General features: G+C 46.2%; 4 protein-coding genes across 5 annotated transcripts; all 4 read right to left on the reverse strand.

The window, feature by feature from the left end:
* Positions 1–43: 43 nt before the first annotated feature.
* On the reverse strand, positions 44–3,309 carry rlbp1b (retinaldehyde binding protein 1b). The gene is made up of 8 exons (XM_088379514.1): positions 2,995–3,309; positions 2,116–2,159; positions 1,744–1,872; positions 1,469–1,673; positions 1,185–1,363; positions 969–1,127; positions 754–864; positions 44–686 (listed from the first exon to the last, which is right to left on the reverse strand). Exons 2-8 carry the CDS (start codon positions 2,125–2,127, stop codon positions 558–560), a joined length of 924 nt encoding a protein of 307 aa, XP_088235640.1. The 5' UTR covers positions 2,128–2,159; positions 2,995–3,309; the 3' UTR covers positions 44–557.
* A 666-nt stretch (positions 3,310–3,975) lies between these two features.
* Positions 3,976–6,414, reverse strand: isg20 (interferon stimulated exonuclease gene). The gene is made up of 4 exons (XM_088379515.1): positions 6,291–6,414; positions 5,138–5,692; positions 4,546–4,746; positions 3,976–4,473 (listed from the first exon to the last, which is right to left on the reverse strand). Exons 2-4 carry the CDS (start codon positions 5,657–5,659, stop codon positions 4,285–4,287), a joined length of 912 nt encoding a protein of 303 aa, XP_088235641.1. The 5' UTR covers positions 5,660–5,692; positions 6,291–6,414; the 3' UTR covers positions 3,976–4,284.
* Positions 6,415–6,621: 207 nt separating this feature from the next.
* Positions 6,622–10,874, reverse strand: adpgk (ADP dependent glucokinase). Of its 2 annotated transcripts, none has more exons than XM_088379648.1 (8): positions 10,642–10,874; positions 9,956–10,170; positions 9,653–9,878; positions 9,512–9,574; positions 9,268–9,388; positions 8,992–9,188; positions 8,761–8,859; positions 6,622–8,617 (listed from the first exon to the last, which is right to left on the reverse strand). In XM_088379648.1, exons 2-8 carry the CDS (start codon positions 10,162–10,164, stop codon positions 8,057–8,059), a joined length of 1,476 nt encoding a protein of 491 aa, XP_088235774.1. In that variant the 5' UTR covers positions 10,165–10,170; positions 10,642–10,874; the 3' UTR covers positions 6,622–8,056. The 2 variants fall into 2 exon arrangements, with proteins under 2 accessions (XP_088235774.1, XP_088235773.1); XM_088379647.1 differs by having other exon boundaries at positions 6,622–8,620.
* A 422-nt stretch (positions 10,875–11,296) lies between these two features.
* Positions 11,297–13,363, reverse strand: snx22 (sorting nexin 22). Its single transcript, XM_088378955.1, has 7 exons — positions 13,120–13,363; positions 12,431–12,514; positions 12,230–12,334; positions 12,009–12,103; positions 11,749–11,781; positions 11,585–11,652; positions 11,297–11,471 (listed from the first exon to the last, which is right to left on the reverse strand). The coding sequence occupies exons 1-7, from the start codon at positions 13,186–13,188 to the stop codon at positions 11,365–11,367; spliced, it is 561 nt and encodes a 186-aa protein (XP_088235081.1). The 5' UTR covers positions 13,189–13,363; the 3' UTR covers positions 11,297–11,364.
* Between the last annotated feature and the right edge of the window lie 96 nt (positions 13,364–13,459).

Genomic DNA, 13,459 nt, shown 5'->3' on the forward strand with positions numbered 1-13,459 from the left:
CATTGTTTTTAATCCGAATATTTAAAAAAAAAAGGCCTCCAAATTCACGTGTATATACACTTTACTGTACAATCAATTGAGAGTGTTGGTACAACAGGTAGAACAATGGGAAACATTTCAATGGATAACATTAGGCACAAAAAGGACAAGGACTGATGTGAGACAGACTGTTTTTAAAATAATTTGTTTGGAGGCTCACTGGGGTCCCAACAAAGCCCAACAAGTTACAAGGACCTTCCCTATCTGCAGTTGAGTAGGGCAACACAGACTTCCAAGATATAAATCATGAATGGTACTTTGACTCAATAGCGCCCTCTGCTGCATTTGGGGAGGAAAAACCTGACCTGACACCATTTTGTCCCAATCGACACAAAATTGAGTTGATTGGATGCACAAAAAAAGGACTCATGGCCCAGATTGAAAAGTCGGCCATTTTGGTTTGAAACAAGCATTTTGTGGGTGATTTGTGGGCTTTATCTGGACCCCCCCAAAAACAACAACACAAAGGCGACATTAGCATCTCAGCATTCATTGGCATATAAACGAGGCTCTGGCTTTTAGTCAAACAACTTGGCCGCCGTGGCTTTGCCGTCGTATTTGGCCGCTTTCCCGTCAAACTCGGCGGGGAGGATGTCGGCGTCAAACTCCTTGTAGTAGTTTTCCAGCTCATCTCCGTGCACAAACACCTGAGAGAAGAGAAGGCAAGCAGAGAGTTGGCACTGCACCGGGCGTGGGGGGTGTTTCAGACATTACCCTCTCGAGTAGCTTGCTCTTCATGAGGGGCTTGACCACGTTGTAGGTGGTGGTGAAGTACCACGGCTGGTGGATGAAGTGCACGGCTTTGAAACGAGCTGGGAACGAGTCCTGGAAGGACAAGTGTGGACATTGTCAAAAGTGTCCAGTTCTTTTGGATTTTTGAATGTGAAGAAATAGCTCCTGTAAATTTGTATAGTGTGAAGGTATTCCACCTGCAACATGTCCACCATCTTCTTGAGCTCGGTGGGCTTGATGCCCGACGCCTGCTGCATGGTGAAGCCTTTAAAGTTCTCGATGATGCAGAAGCCGTTGATCTGGGTCTCCTCGTTCTCCAGAAGCTTCTCCAGGATCACGCAGTAGGCCCGCAGGATCTACAAAAAAAAAATGTCTCCATGGTCTGGAGAAGGATCGGCAGGGTCAGAACGTACCTCGTCGAAGGTGATCTCCTCGTAGTCCCAGTTCTCGATGTTGAAAAGCAGAACCACGCGGCCGTACTTGTCTCGGCTCTGGAGGATGCCCGGGTAGCCCGCCTCGATGGTGCTGCGTACAGCCTCGGGCGTCAGGTTCTCAAACAGCTCAGGGTACTCCTTCCTGAAGCGCACGTAACCTTGAAGAGGAAGTTCCGGTTAATGTAATCTGGTCAAGTGATAAAAAAAGATCTAAAAGATGCAGGATGGTGGCCCATGAGGAGCGGCGCAGATGCGGACGTTACCCTTCATGAGCTCAAAAGATCTGGGAACGTCGTATTTCCTGGCCCGGATGAAGCGAACCAGCAGGCTGTCGGGCTTCTCCCCGAAAGTGTCCTGCACGCCCTTGGCTAGCTCATCCCCCGCGTCGGCCTTCTCCTTGATCATTCCCCGCAACTCCTTGACCGCAGACACGCGCTTGTCGTCCGTCTCTTGCAACTCGTCTTTGGCCTGCGTGTTGTTGCGTGACAATGTGACATTGCTTTTTTTAAGTTGGCCTCAACAGGAGCACGATACCTACCTTCTGCCGGGTGTGGTCCGGCAGACTGGGGCAAGGTCCAAAGACCGGCCCGTGGTCCTTGACGGTGAGGCGCTCCAGCTTGGCCCGGAGAGCCTGCTCCTCCTCGGACACCATGCGGTAAGTTCCACTCTGAAGATGGAAAGGGGAGCTTCATGTTATAAGTATTTTTTAAGTTCATGGAAGAAATTCTCTCACTGTGCTTATGTGATTTTTTTTTTTTTTAAATAAACCTAATCCGCATGAAGGCAAGCGTTAATCAGCGTTGCAGTAATCTGCCTCACGAGGGCCCACAAATGCGGCGTGATGCCGATTAATGGCTGCAACTTAACAATGAGCTTAGTTTTTTTTTTTGCCAGGTTTGCGCATACTCACAACAACAGCCATGTCCGCTGAGCGTCACACTTTGGATCTTCAGTCTGAAAAAACACGCATGACAAAACCAATTAAGTAAGTGCCTCATGTTTGAAGTATTTAACAAGAAGTTTATACAATGCGTCATCGAGGCGGGTTCATCATTTTATATTGAAATGAATTACATCTTAATGTCATAAATGCGTGTTTGTGTTTAACGTGAACAATTGAATGGAATGAATCCATCTTAATGCCACTGCTGCCCTTGCCCTGATGATGATTTTGATGTACGATGCTAAATTTAGCTCTTGCATTATTTATCTGGCAGATTTGAGGTCAACTCTTATATAAGCAGCATGATTTGGATTCTGCTCAATCAGGCCGGGGAACAATAGCAATAGAAACAATAACACAATAGCAAAAACAGAAAATACATTCATAAACTACCCCCAACATCAAAATGGGTGAGAAAAAAATTGCACTTGTTTTTTTGTTTTTTTCTACAATATTTTAAAGCAGACATTTATGGACTCAGTTCATGAAAGTATTTAATGAAAAATAAAATAAATAGAATATAATCGAAATAGAATAAAATGTAGCTTTTATCTATTTATTTTTTGTATTACATTTAGTTCAAAACTTCAAATCAAAATGCTCACTTCTGAATTAAAAAGAAAAGCATCACATTCAAAAAGGGTGCTCTCTTCTGCCATCGTGTGGACGAGCATGTAATTGCTCTGCCTGTCACCTCACGTCGCTACCATAGATAGATGAACAGCGATACATTATTTGTGGCAAGTCATTTTGCTGAGCAAACAAATAGAATATTGAACAAGTGAGGAAATGTAAATCAAATTTAGTATAAAAATCCAAATCCCACAAGATGAGGAGGAGGCCTACCTGTTTCGAGGCGAAAGTGAAGTGTCAGGCGTCCGTGTGCAGGACGGGGGCAACGAGCTGTGACTTTTGTAGCGTGGGGATTAGTGGCGTCACTGCAGATTACAGCACGACACGTTTTTTTTTCCCCCGCATTCAGCCTGCACAGTGGTGGAGCGTGATGTAATGTTGGGGATACAGTCTTGGAGTGGTCGAGGGAGGGATGTTTGGGATTTGATTGCATTCCTCCAAGACTTGTGTAAAGTGCCCTTTGTGACTCTGAGCTTCTACAACGTGTTCTGGTCTGATGAACGTTTCATAAGGCAAGACTCAAAGTGGCTTTGAATTTTCATGAAAGTGAAGACTTACCGATTGGGCTGAGAAACCCATTCGAAGGTATCGATGCTCGCAGAGGATGCCGATACCAGCCACAGATACTCTGTCATCAAGAAAGTCCTATTTGTGAAAGAAAACATTCAATAATTTTGGTAATGTTATACTTGTGTTTTAATGAACCACTTTGAAAGGAATTTTCAGGTGGATAAAAACTTATATTTTTTTTAGTTATTTTTGCTTTGGAATGAGTCTGACTGCATCCTCTCCCTCCCTCCTTTGCTCACGGTACCGCACATGTTTCGCCCCCCCCGAGGGATGGCGAGCCGTAATCTGCTAAATCTGCTCAAGAAAAAAAAAGCGATTTGAGGAACAAAGTTATGCGGATTGGCCCAACAATGCGGCCACTGTGCTTTGGCTTCATCATCCCGTGTCAGAGCCTCCACACACGGGCTTCATATATGCTCAGAGGTCACATATTATGAGGTATACCTAACTATCGCACGGCATTCTCATAGAGCTGGATAGCAAAAGTCTACACACCCAGTTTTGTAACTTTCTGGTATATTTATTTAAATTTATGAAACTATACAGATTCCCAAAATTTTACAAGGACCTAATCATGTAGTCACTTAGGGTACATTCACCCCAAAAAAATTGTAGGAGACAACATTTATTTTTAAATATCACTATCAAGTTTTAATTGAGAGGTAAAAGAGCAGCAACAGCAGCACGTGTCAAGGAAGATAACGCCGACTTCCTGTTTGTGATGACGGTAACACTTCAAAAAGCTTTTCATGACATTTGTAATGTTCTTAATACCGGCTGTCAGAAAGAGGGCAAAAATCATCATTCGACGGTGTTTCCTCACCGGCTTCGGCTCGATCAAAAGACATGGCCGGTGATTTTTTGTGCAATCAGCGTTTTTGCCATCCCGGAGGAGAGAACGCTTAAGAGGAACTCGGAACTCTCAAGAATAAATTAGGAAGCGATTGCCTCAGAGTTGTCGTCGTCTTCAACGGGCCAGTACCGGTCCTGCATGTACTGCGCTACTGAGTGGTGTTCCGTCAGCAGGTTCTGCAGCTCCTGCTCCCACTGGCAGGCCACCAGCTTGTAGAGGTCCAGCGCTGCCAGGGCGTCCTCCACCGAGCAGTGGCCCTTACGTCCCAGCTGGCAGGTTGGAACAAGTGCTTGTTTATTTGAGGTTCAAATAGAAGCACAGTCCCCAAGTGCTTAACCTACCTGGATGTGTCTGTGGAGGAGCTTGCCGGCCAGGATCTTCAGGGAGACGCGCCGGCAGCTGGGGAAGCCGGCTAAGCGTCTCAGGAGGTGCGTGGCCCCCGTGTCACGGACCATGTGACGCGGATGACAGATACCCAAAACGCCGAAGTCGTTGAAGATCGAATGTCCCACCACCACCTTGCCTTGGAGAATGTCTGAGATCTACAGGGGATGAGGGAATAAACGTTAGCATTCATTGACATCTTTGAAAATAAGTCTGAATTTAACTGAAAATTATTCTTAGTCTGAATAACGGGTAACAAATGTGAGGACACATTGGAGTGAAAGTTCGACATTATCTATTGTATGTTCACTGTCATTTGCCTCACCCACAATTTTTTTTTATTTGCCCATTCCTTGACAACTGGAGGCCACCAGGTGGCGCCAAAGCAATACTGCTCAGGATTTGTCTTGAGCAGAAAACCAATGGAGTGAGGAATTTCAGCCAATATGCAAATTCAGAAATTGAATGAAGGTCCTCAACTTGCTTCAACATCTAGCAGTTATTTTGGGATCGCTCTTGTTTGCGTCAGTGTCCGTCGGCCCATCTCACCTCTTGTCTGGCCTGAGCATAGGGTGCGGCGTTTAGCATGTGATGCGGCTGGATGCCGCTCCAGGGCGTCCTGTAGTCGGTGACGGGATGACACGGCCGGACGTATTTGTCATAGAGAACGTTGCCGTGGTAATCCAAGATGCTGCAGCGGGCCAGCTCGCTGCATTGCCCGCCTGGCCCAGTGCCCACCATCTCGCAGTCCAGCGCCACCAGAGAGGCGGAGTTGGTGCTCAAGCACGGCGAGCTCCTGCCGCTGGTTGGTGGGCTTCCCTCTGAAAACCCGCTGTCCACCTCCCAGGTGTTCCTCTGGGTCAAATCTTTGTCTGGATTGCCTCTACTGCTTTTGGAGTCTTTGACTAGTTGCTCACTGTGGCTATCAGTCCTTTTCCTCTTTGCCTGCCGCCTGCGTTGCTTGCTTGCACACTTGAGGGCCCGAAACATCATGGCCTGTTTGCACAGCAATCGGTAGTTGCTCAGAAGCCCTCGGGACGAGGGCTTTTTCCTTTCACGCGTCCCCACCATTATCCACGGATCAAAGTACCATCACTGTCATTGCTGAGCGATGAGAAATAACACATTAAAAAGTCATGCCATGCAAAAAAAGCCTACTTTGGACTGATTCAAGTTAAACAAAAGTATGGTTCATTTTAATTACACAAGTTACTGAATCAAATCCTGTCTCGAAGAGAGAACTTAAATATGGTGCAACATAGCATAATCTAAACTAAAACTATCAAGTACCCATCCAACCCTTTGACTCGTTGTGTCCAGTTAGGTCATACACGTGACGTCACGTAGTCTATCCAACCTATGCCTGTGTCACTCATGCTACCCAAGAATTCTGCTTTATATTTTAAGCGTCATATTAAACCATGTCGTTCACATTTGCATACATATATTAATTAAATTAGCGCTACACAATCACGATTATATTTCAAAAGAGAGAATGAGGGGGGAGACGTCCGGCCCGCTGGTTTTACTTTTAAGCTAACCGGAGAGCACGAGCCACTCCAGACACATAATAGTACACATTTTCTCGAAAACAAACGATTGTAACATCGCAGGCATCTCTTTACTTGTGGTTGGCCGATGACAAAAGATGACACGGCAATAATTATGATAAGATAAACAAGCTTAATTTGGTTAAAAGTACCTTCTGCTGTTGCACGTGGACAGAAGCGATGCAGCCTCGGCAAGTGTGTGCAAGGTCGCACCTGATTGGTTAATCGTCTTCCTCGTCGTTGCTAAACAGGAAGTGAGCATGATATATGTTTTGCGCGCCATCTGTCGGTCTGGAGTAGAAACGTCGGCTACATATAATACAATTGTAGTCAAATCAGCTTTATTATTAATGTTTGACGTATCCAAGACTCTAATCACCCAATTCGTTGTATAGAAAACCCCCTTTATGTTCAGTAAATAACAAAACTTGAATTTAAAAGTTGAAAATCATGCTGCCATCTCAAAACACAAACAACAAATGCTTGTATATAACAAAAACCATTTATTTGATCTTTGCATCTTATATATTTTTAAGTATAGCCCTCAGAAAATTAAAATGGCCCGATAGGACAAAAGGTTCCCCACCCTGATTCAAGAAAAAAAAAGTTGTACGTACATAGGAATATTGTTTCTTCATATCATTATGAAGTCGTCTCGTTCACGCATATATTCTTTCCATCACAGTTAGGCTAGCACATAAAACATTACTTACACTACATACAGTTTAATAACATGTTAAGAACACGAGAGACAAATAACTGATTAGATTGTACTTGCTAGGGAGGGGCGGAGTTACATTCACCTTTGTGGCCCGCCTGCCTTTCTACTAGTGCAAAGAGTCCCGTGTGATAAACTGAAATTGCCGTGCTGGCTTTGCATTAAGACGTCATAACTTCAGTGCCTTCACTGTCCAGCTGAGGTAACTGAGCACAAAAATGAAGTCAAACATTTTTCAGTTTGTTTTCAGTGAACCAAAAACTACAGTGGAACTTCCAAAGTTAAACAGTTTGGACTTGAACCAAAACAGGCGTCCAAATTCAAACAAGAGTCAAAGCATTGTATCTGCAAAAAGCAACATGAAGATGTCCTTGTTGAGATTTTCTTTGGCTTTTTTTTGTGTGTGTGTATTTTCACACAATGCCAGTGATGACAAAGATGAAAAGTGTAACAAGAACCGGAACCACAAATGGACCTTACTATTCACATAATATTTAGTCTTCAAACATCATTAGGTGACAGTGCTGCATAGAAGTAGTTTTACTTTTAGTGTAATTCCATAGTTGTTAACTTCTCTTTATTTTGTGTTGTTACTTAAAACATGTGAATGTTATAGGACCACACTCCATGACTTCCTCTGAAGGAAAAAAAAAATTAGGGATGTTTTTTTGTTTCTAGAGCAAGACCAGTATGACGGACGGTCATAGTATTGTTACTTTGTGCTTTGCATCCTCAAAGTAGAAGCCAACTGTCTTGGGAAAGGGTGGGGTGGGTTGGGGGGCATCTAGTAACTTCTCTCACCAAATAACAATTATTATATTGTTTAGTTTACAAATGTTACTCTTTATGCACTTCCTGTTATAATTGTTCCCTTTTCCTGTTATTTCTGGTCGGGACACATTTTACGTGTATGTGTGTGTGTGTGTGTGTGGACACAGCCTTGGTGACGTTTTGCATTTGGACCTGAAATGTGAATATGCGTGACTTATCTCAAGGCACACGCCGTACTTGAAGATCTTGGGGCCCAATTCTACGAGGCCCTTCAAGGTAAAGATGATGAGGTGGCGCCCCCTCCCCCGTGTGAGGAATCCGACCATGGTCGACGGTGGCGGCAGGCGACGTGTCCACAGGCAGGATTGTAAAAGTGTCGGGAGGAAGACGCAACAGCGCCCGCGCGCTCACGAGGTCTTCAGAAGGTCTTCAGAAGTTCTGCTGGCTCTTGAACTCGGAGTAAACGAGTCCCTCTGCCGAGATGGCGTCGCCGAGCCCGACCGTCCGAAGCGGCCGCTTGCACACCAGCACCGGCGTCATGTGGAAAGTGACGTTTCCCCGGCGCCAGGCCGTCACCGGAGCCGTCGGGTCCAGGGTGAGCGCCACCCGTGGCTCCGAGTCTGAACTGTGGAAGCGGAGCGGCGCTTTCAGCTCCGTCTTGGCGACGTCGACGACGCGGGTGCCGCACGCCTGGCTGCTCGCCACGCGTGCCCCCGCCGCCACCGCCGCTTCCTGGTTGGCCCAGTAGCCGTCTACCGTGGCCAGCACGTGGTAGGCCAGCGTGTGGAAGTGGACGCGGGTCAGCTCGGCCTCCGACGAGGGGTCGCTGCGGCCGTGGCGTTCCAGGATCCACAGGAGGATGTCGCTCACCTGGCCCACAGCGGGGACGCCCTCCCAACCGGCCAAGTGGGCATGGGGTCCGCCGCCCGCCTGCGAGAGGAACAGCAGCTCCTGCTCGTTCAGCCCGACGGAGCTCACGATAGGCATGACCTGCTAACAGGAAGACACAAAGACAGACGGCACGGAACACAGTCAGTCGACATCGGCTTGTTATTGGAAATGTCCATTCATTTCCGTAAACTGTTATGATGGAACGGCCATCCATTATTTTCTTTGTCATTTCCAACATGTACCTCCTGCATGATGCTGTTCATGTAGTCTTTGTCCGTCATGCTCGCCAGCTCCAAGTGTATGGGGATGTCCTTACGAATATCCGATATGGCTGCCACCGCCTGCCAAGAGGGGAAAGTCAATCTTTTTATTCATTTAGCCTTCTGGACATTGCAAATTGACTGACAGAACCCGCCCACTCGCTTATGTGTGATACGATGGAGAATATTGAGAGGCAGAAGGTGGCGCAAGACCTCTTTAAGTCGCTCTTCCCACAGCTGCCGGCCCTGGCCCTCCATCATGTGCAGCCCGGACAGGACCACCAAGTCGGGCTGGAACTCCTCCAGGCTGGCCACGAACGTCTCCAGCGAACTCATCTCCCCGTTGGACACGTCGTGCGAAAAGATGAAGCGGTTAGCTTGAGGTGCCCGGGTAGAACCCCACTGCTCGCCTGGTCACAGAAATTCCGTCGGAACATTGAGGAACGGACAAAGATTTTAGGAGGAATTTGTCCGATGAGTTGATATTACCTGCTTTATACTCCAGGATGAGGTGGTATTCATCCGTCTCTTGCAGGGAGCCCGGTGGAACGACAATCTGCTCATCCAGCATCTCATGCAGTTTAGGTCCCACTGGCCCACATAACAAAACCTGCAGTGATAAGTGAATTTTCACCCAGATGTAGATTGAGTTTGCATTCTACTATTCTTTTTGCAGCTTGGTCTTGGTCCTTGCAGCCCATGAATATTAGCAATGTTGTTTATTCATGCTTACCATGAGCTCAGGATAGGTGGCGAGCTTCTGACCGATGAGGGCTGCGTTCCCTCCGACGTACAACTACAGGACAAAGAGTTCAAATTTCAGGCGTGAGTGACGGTACAAATAGAAGACCTCTGACAGGCAGCTGGGGGTCACCTTAGCACCAGGATACTCGGCGGCCGCCCGGGCGATCCGCCGGAAGACCTCCTTGTCGCTGAAGAAGCGCTCGGCAGCTGCCCCACGTTCCATGTAATGGACAAAGGCTTCCCTCAGGTCCTCTTTGGAGTGCAGCACCTCGTGATCCAGGCCGCCGCCGGGTTCCAAGGCCAGCGCCTGCAGCAGGCCTACCCCCGACACCACCACGTCCACGCAGGCATTCACTCTGAAACGTTACATCAGGTCCGTCCAAAATTATACTGCCGCTGGAGTAAACGTCCAGCAACCGCAGGTCAAACCTACCCAACGGCCACTCTGCTCCACTGCCGCGCGGGCAAGGTGATCAACGAGTCCCAGGCGTCGGAAATTACCCGCTCCAGGCGGGGCTCGCTCTGCGGGGATGATCGCAAGCCATCCGGGCTGATGTACTGGAGGAGCTGCTCGGGGCAACCGTGGTAGAGGCAGCCCACCACCAGGGCCAGCAGGGCCGCCACTGACGCCTTCCTCCACATGATGCGCTGCAGATGCAAACACAGCGAAACATTTCAATTCTTGTTGTTGTGATACAAGTGCTTGTATCTATTAAAGGTCGCAAGTCGGAGCAAAAATTTCTCGGACTGCAAACGGAGACGGCTCACTCGTATCTCAAGACACCAAGAAGAGTTTTGCCAGAAAATGTGTTGGTCGAATTACGAATTTTATTACTTTTGTGTGCTTCGACTACAAACTTTGCAACTTGAACCGAGTCATTCTGACATTGTTGTGTTGGTTCCGCTAACGCTAGCTAGCATGTCTTGTCTTTTGGAGTGAAGTTCGCCGCAACCAAGCGTGACAACAGTAAAACACGTTAAAGCCGCTCAGAGGAACGCGTAATCCCATTAAGAACCAGATTTTCCATTTAGATTCCTTCACGACAAGTTTTAATCACTCAAAAAACGCGGGAGCTAAAACACTTAATGGCTGACGACAAGAGCGGTGGTAGAACCTACCAGTGGTCCAAGTGCAGCCTTCAAACGTGTCGCCGAGGAACGTGTTGTTTCCAAAAGAACCGCATCAAGGGCTGTAAAATCGCTCGATGCTGCCCGTGAAGGGAGAGGCGAAGGTCGGCGTCATTGAACGGACGAGAGGCGGTGAGGACGGGGACTCAGCAGCAACGGGTGACCACCGTCCGCCAGCGTCAGCACGCAGCCAGTCGCAGCGGCAGCAAGCCCGACTTCCGCCTTTCCGCTTGACGCATGCGCAGACGCAAATAAATAAATCATGTACTCCGTATTTGGTTTTTGGGATCATATTACTAAACTATAGCTATATAATTTACTCAAGACGCAAAATACACATACATCCAAGTAAATGTTACCTTTATTATTTTTTGCCTTTCATAACTACTAACAACGTTGGAACAGTTATAAATTCAATAGTGGTCAAAACACAACCTGTTTATTAACACAATTATCTGACAAAAAAGTTCAGGAAAAAGTGAGCACTTTTACATTAAAAACAGAAATCAGTGAATACAAATATGAGAAACTATATGCATATTAGAGTTTTATTTATACTATTTATTACACACTGAAGCAAACAAGTCATCATTCATAAAATGCATTTGGCCCCTGGCAGAGGGTTTTAAAAGAACACTCTAAAAAGTTCACATCTGAGGTAAAACCACCAAACTCACTTTTATTGCATTCCCGTGGATTTTCGTTTCATTCTACTCATTTGACGACTTTTGTGCCAGACTTGCTGGGTGCTGTGAAGCTGACTCGGACGTCTCGCCGATAGAAACCTTGAAGGACTCCCTCAAGGACAACATCAGGCAGACCTGCCACACAAAGCGAGAGCGACAAGTGGCGCTTGGGAGCGATGCATGGATGCCACGCCAAGTCATGTAACCTGCAATCTACTGTTTACAAACATTATGAAAATGGGCTGTACCTGATGTGCATTTGGACACATACGGATCCTGGAAAAATCCCATCACTCGCTGATGTGGGAACTGAAAACTAAAGGAAAAAATTGCAATGCTGACTCGTCTTTATCAGAAATGATGATACGATACGTACGGGAACACGAACAGACATCATTACGATCAAAGTTACCTATAATCCTGATTGTCCAGGTCATCAAGTGATCTGAAATCAAAGCAATTCATTCATCATCAATAAGCAGAATAATCAGCCATGTTCCGTCAAGCATCATTTAAACTCAATTGGAATGCCGCTCTAATTTTATTCTATGAGGTCAATTATCAAGTATTTATGAAAGACAAGCTGCTAGTGGGCTGATTATTTCAGCCGAAAAGCGCTGAGAATGGAACGAGTAGCCTCCTATGCTACACTAGCATCAAAAGTGTTCTCACTCCATGCTGCTGATCTTGTTGCCTGTGTGATAATGTTTGACATGGAGGAAGTCCAGCAGCTCCTGTGGCACATCCTCACATTGATAGATGATCTCCTGGATGAGACACAACACAAAACATATTGTGACACTAGCTCAATACAAGTCATTTTCGATATACTGCCGCTTGAGTGAAGAGAGAAAAACAAGCCATAGTGCTCGTGTTGCATTTTTCTACGTTACCTGGATGTAATCCTCCAACTCCTGCCTCCTCTGCTCCATAGGTTTGGTCCTCAGGTGAGGATTCCTTTTACTGGGGAAATCGGGAGTCTGGATGATCTTCCTGAGCTGAAATCACAAATATGACTGGGCTTCTTGGAGGACAGCTCGTCAGAGGTCTAATGAAGAGTGTGTGACGGCGCTGGGGCGGTCACATGAACTCACTTTTCTGTGCAGAGTCTGGAATTCGCTGCTCCTCCTCAGCACAAAATGTTTCCTCTCATTGAAGAGCACTTCAACTCGAAAGAGCTTGCATGGAGAGATACGAAGCGTTGAAATAAATAAACACTGTGAGTAACAATACAGGATGAAGAGCATCTCTAATAATTATATATAATGGTGAATAAAGAGCATACGATTCAGCTGCTTGTTTATATTTGAACATGTGTCCGCTAGGAGGCATTGTACACTTTTTGTACACTTTTTAAATTGTAAATTGAGGTATCTTGACTAATTGGCGTTACCAAACCTTATTTGACCTACTTTGAGGGTACTGATTTGACAAAAAACAACTTTTGGAGGTTTATTGCCGATTTCAATATTTTGGGGGGTTAATAAAGTCCCCCCCCACACACACACACACAATATATTTATAATGAGCGTCAATTATGCGCGGATTTACGCTACTCGCGTGCCAGTGTTTACGGTGTTGCGTTGACAATTTTTCTCGAGGTTTTTGAACGCATCACGACATGAAACTACCTGCTCGCCCAGCCCAGTCACCAAGTGCTCACTCACCTTTTGTTTTAGTCTTTACTTCAGTATAAAAACACAAGCAAAATATCCGACAAAACTCACAAATAGAGATAAAACGGACATCAGACACAACAATAAAAGGCATTGATATTACTCACTTTTTTGGACTTTCCCACCTCGTCCTCTTCCCTCTCCATGGATGGAATGGTCACTTGTATCATTGGCATAACAGTTGTCCTACCTGAAGCATTTGAAGCGACTGATTTATTTAAAAAATAAAACGTCACACTTTTTGATCGGTCCAAATGTATCCGGTGAGTCTTTATGGAGTATCCGCTGTCTCCGTGGATGTGTCCGGGTTGTGAGCGCTCAAATCGGAGCTCCACCTCCACGGTAATTGGACAGGATGGTACATCCGGGACATTAAAGGTGCAGCCCACCGTGTCATATACTTTGTCATCATTTACACACCGAACAGGAAACTAACTAACTAACTAA

This window comes from Syngnathus floridae, chromosome 6, assembly GCF_059516105.1.
Source record: "Syngnathus floridae isolate MCC-2025c chromosome 6, RoL_Sflo_1.0, whole genome shotgun sequence".
NCBI lineage: Eukaryota > Metazoa > Chordata > Actinopteri > Syngnathiformes > Syngnathidae > Syngnathus > Syngnathus floridae.

Excerpts from the sequence above, each read along its gene's own strand:
- rlbp1b (XM_088379514.1), bottom strand. Across the intron at positions 1,364-1,468 it reads ATCTTTTGAGCTCATGAAGG|GTTACGTGCGCTTCAGGAAG; the intron begins GTAACGTCCGCA and ends TTCCTCTTCAAG. Across the intron at positions 687-753 it reads AGAGCAAGCTACTCGAGAGG|GTGTTTGTGCACGGAGATGA; the intron begins GTAATGTCTGAA and ends CTCTTCTCTCAG.
- isg20 (XM_088379515.1), bottom strand. The coding sequence starts at position 5,659 with ATGGTGGGGACGCGTGAAAGGAAAAAGCCCTCGTCCCGAGGGCTTCTG. Across the intron at positions 4,747-5,137 it reads ATGCTCAGGCCAGACAAGAG|ATCTCAGACATTCTCCAAGG; the intron begins GTGAGATGGGCC and ends CATCCCCTGTAG. Across the intron at positions 4,474-4,545 it reads TCCTCCACAGACACATCCAG|CTGGGACGTAAGGGCCACTG; the intron begins GTAGGTTAAGCA and ends CCAACCTGCCAG.
- adpgk (XM_088379647.1), bottom strand. The coding sequence starts at position 10,164 with ATGTGGAGGAAGGCGTCAGTGGCGGCCCTGCTGGCCCTGGTGGTGGGC. Across the intron at positions 9,879-9,955 it reads TGGAGCAGAGTGGCCGTTGG|AGTGAATGCCTGCGTGGACG; the intron begins GTAGGTTTGACC and ends GTAACGTTTCAG. Across the intron at positions 9,189-9,267 it reads CATCCTGGAGTATAAAGCAG|GCGAGCAGTGGGGTTCTACC; the intron begins GTAATATCAACT and ends TTCTGTGACCAG.
- snx22 (XM_088378955.1), bottom strand. The coding sequence starts at position 13,188 with ATGCCAATGATACAAGTGACCATTCCATCCATGGAGAGGGAAGAGGAC. Across the intron at positions 12,515-13,119 it reads AGGTGGGAAAGTCCAAAAAA|CTCTTTCGAGTTGAAGTGCT; the intron begins GTGAGTAATATC and ends TCTCCATGCAAG. Across the intron at positions 11,472-11,584 it reads TGTGTCCAAATGCACATCAG|GTCTGCCTGATGTTGTCCTT; the intron begins GTACAGCCCATT and ends TTTGTGTGGCAG.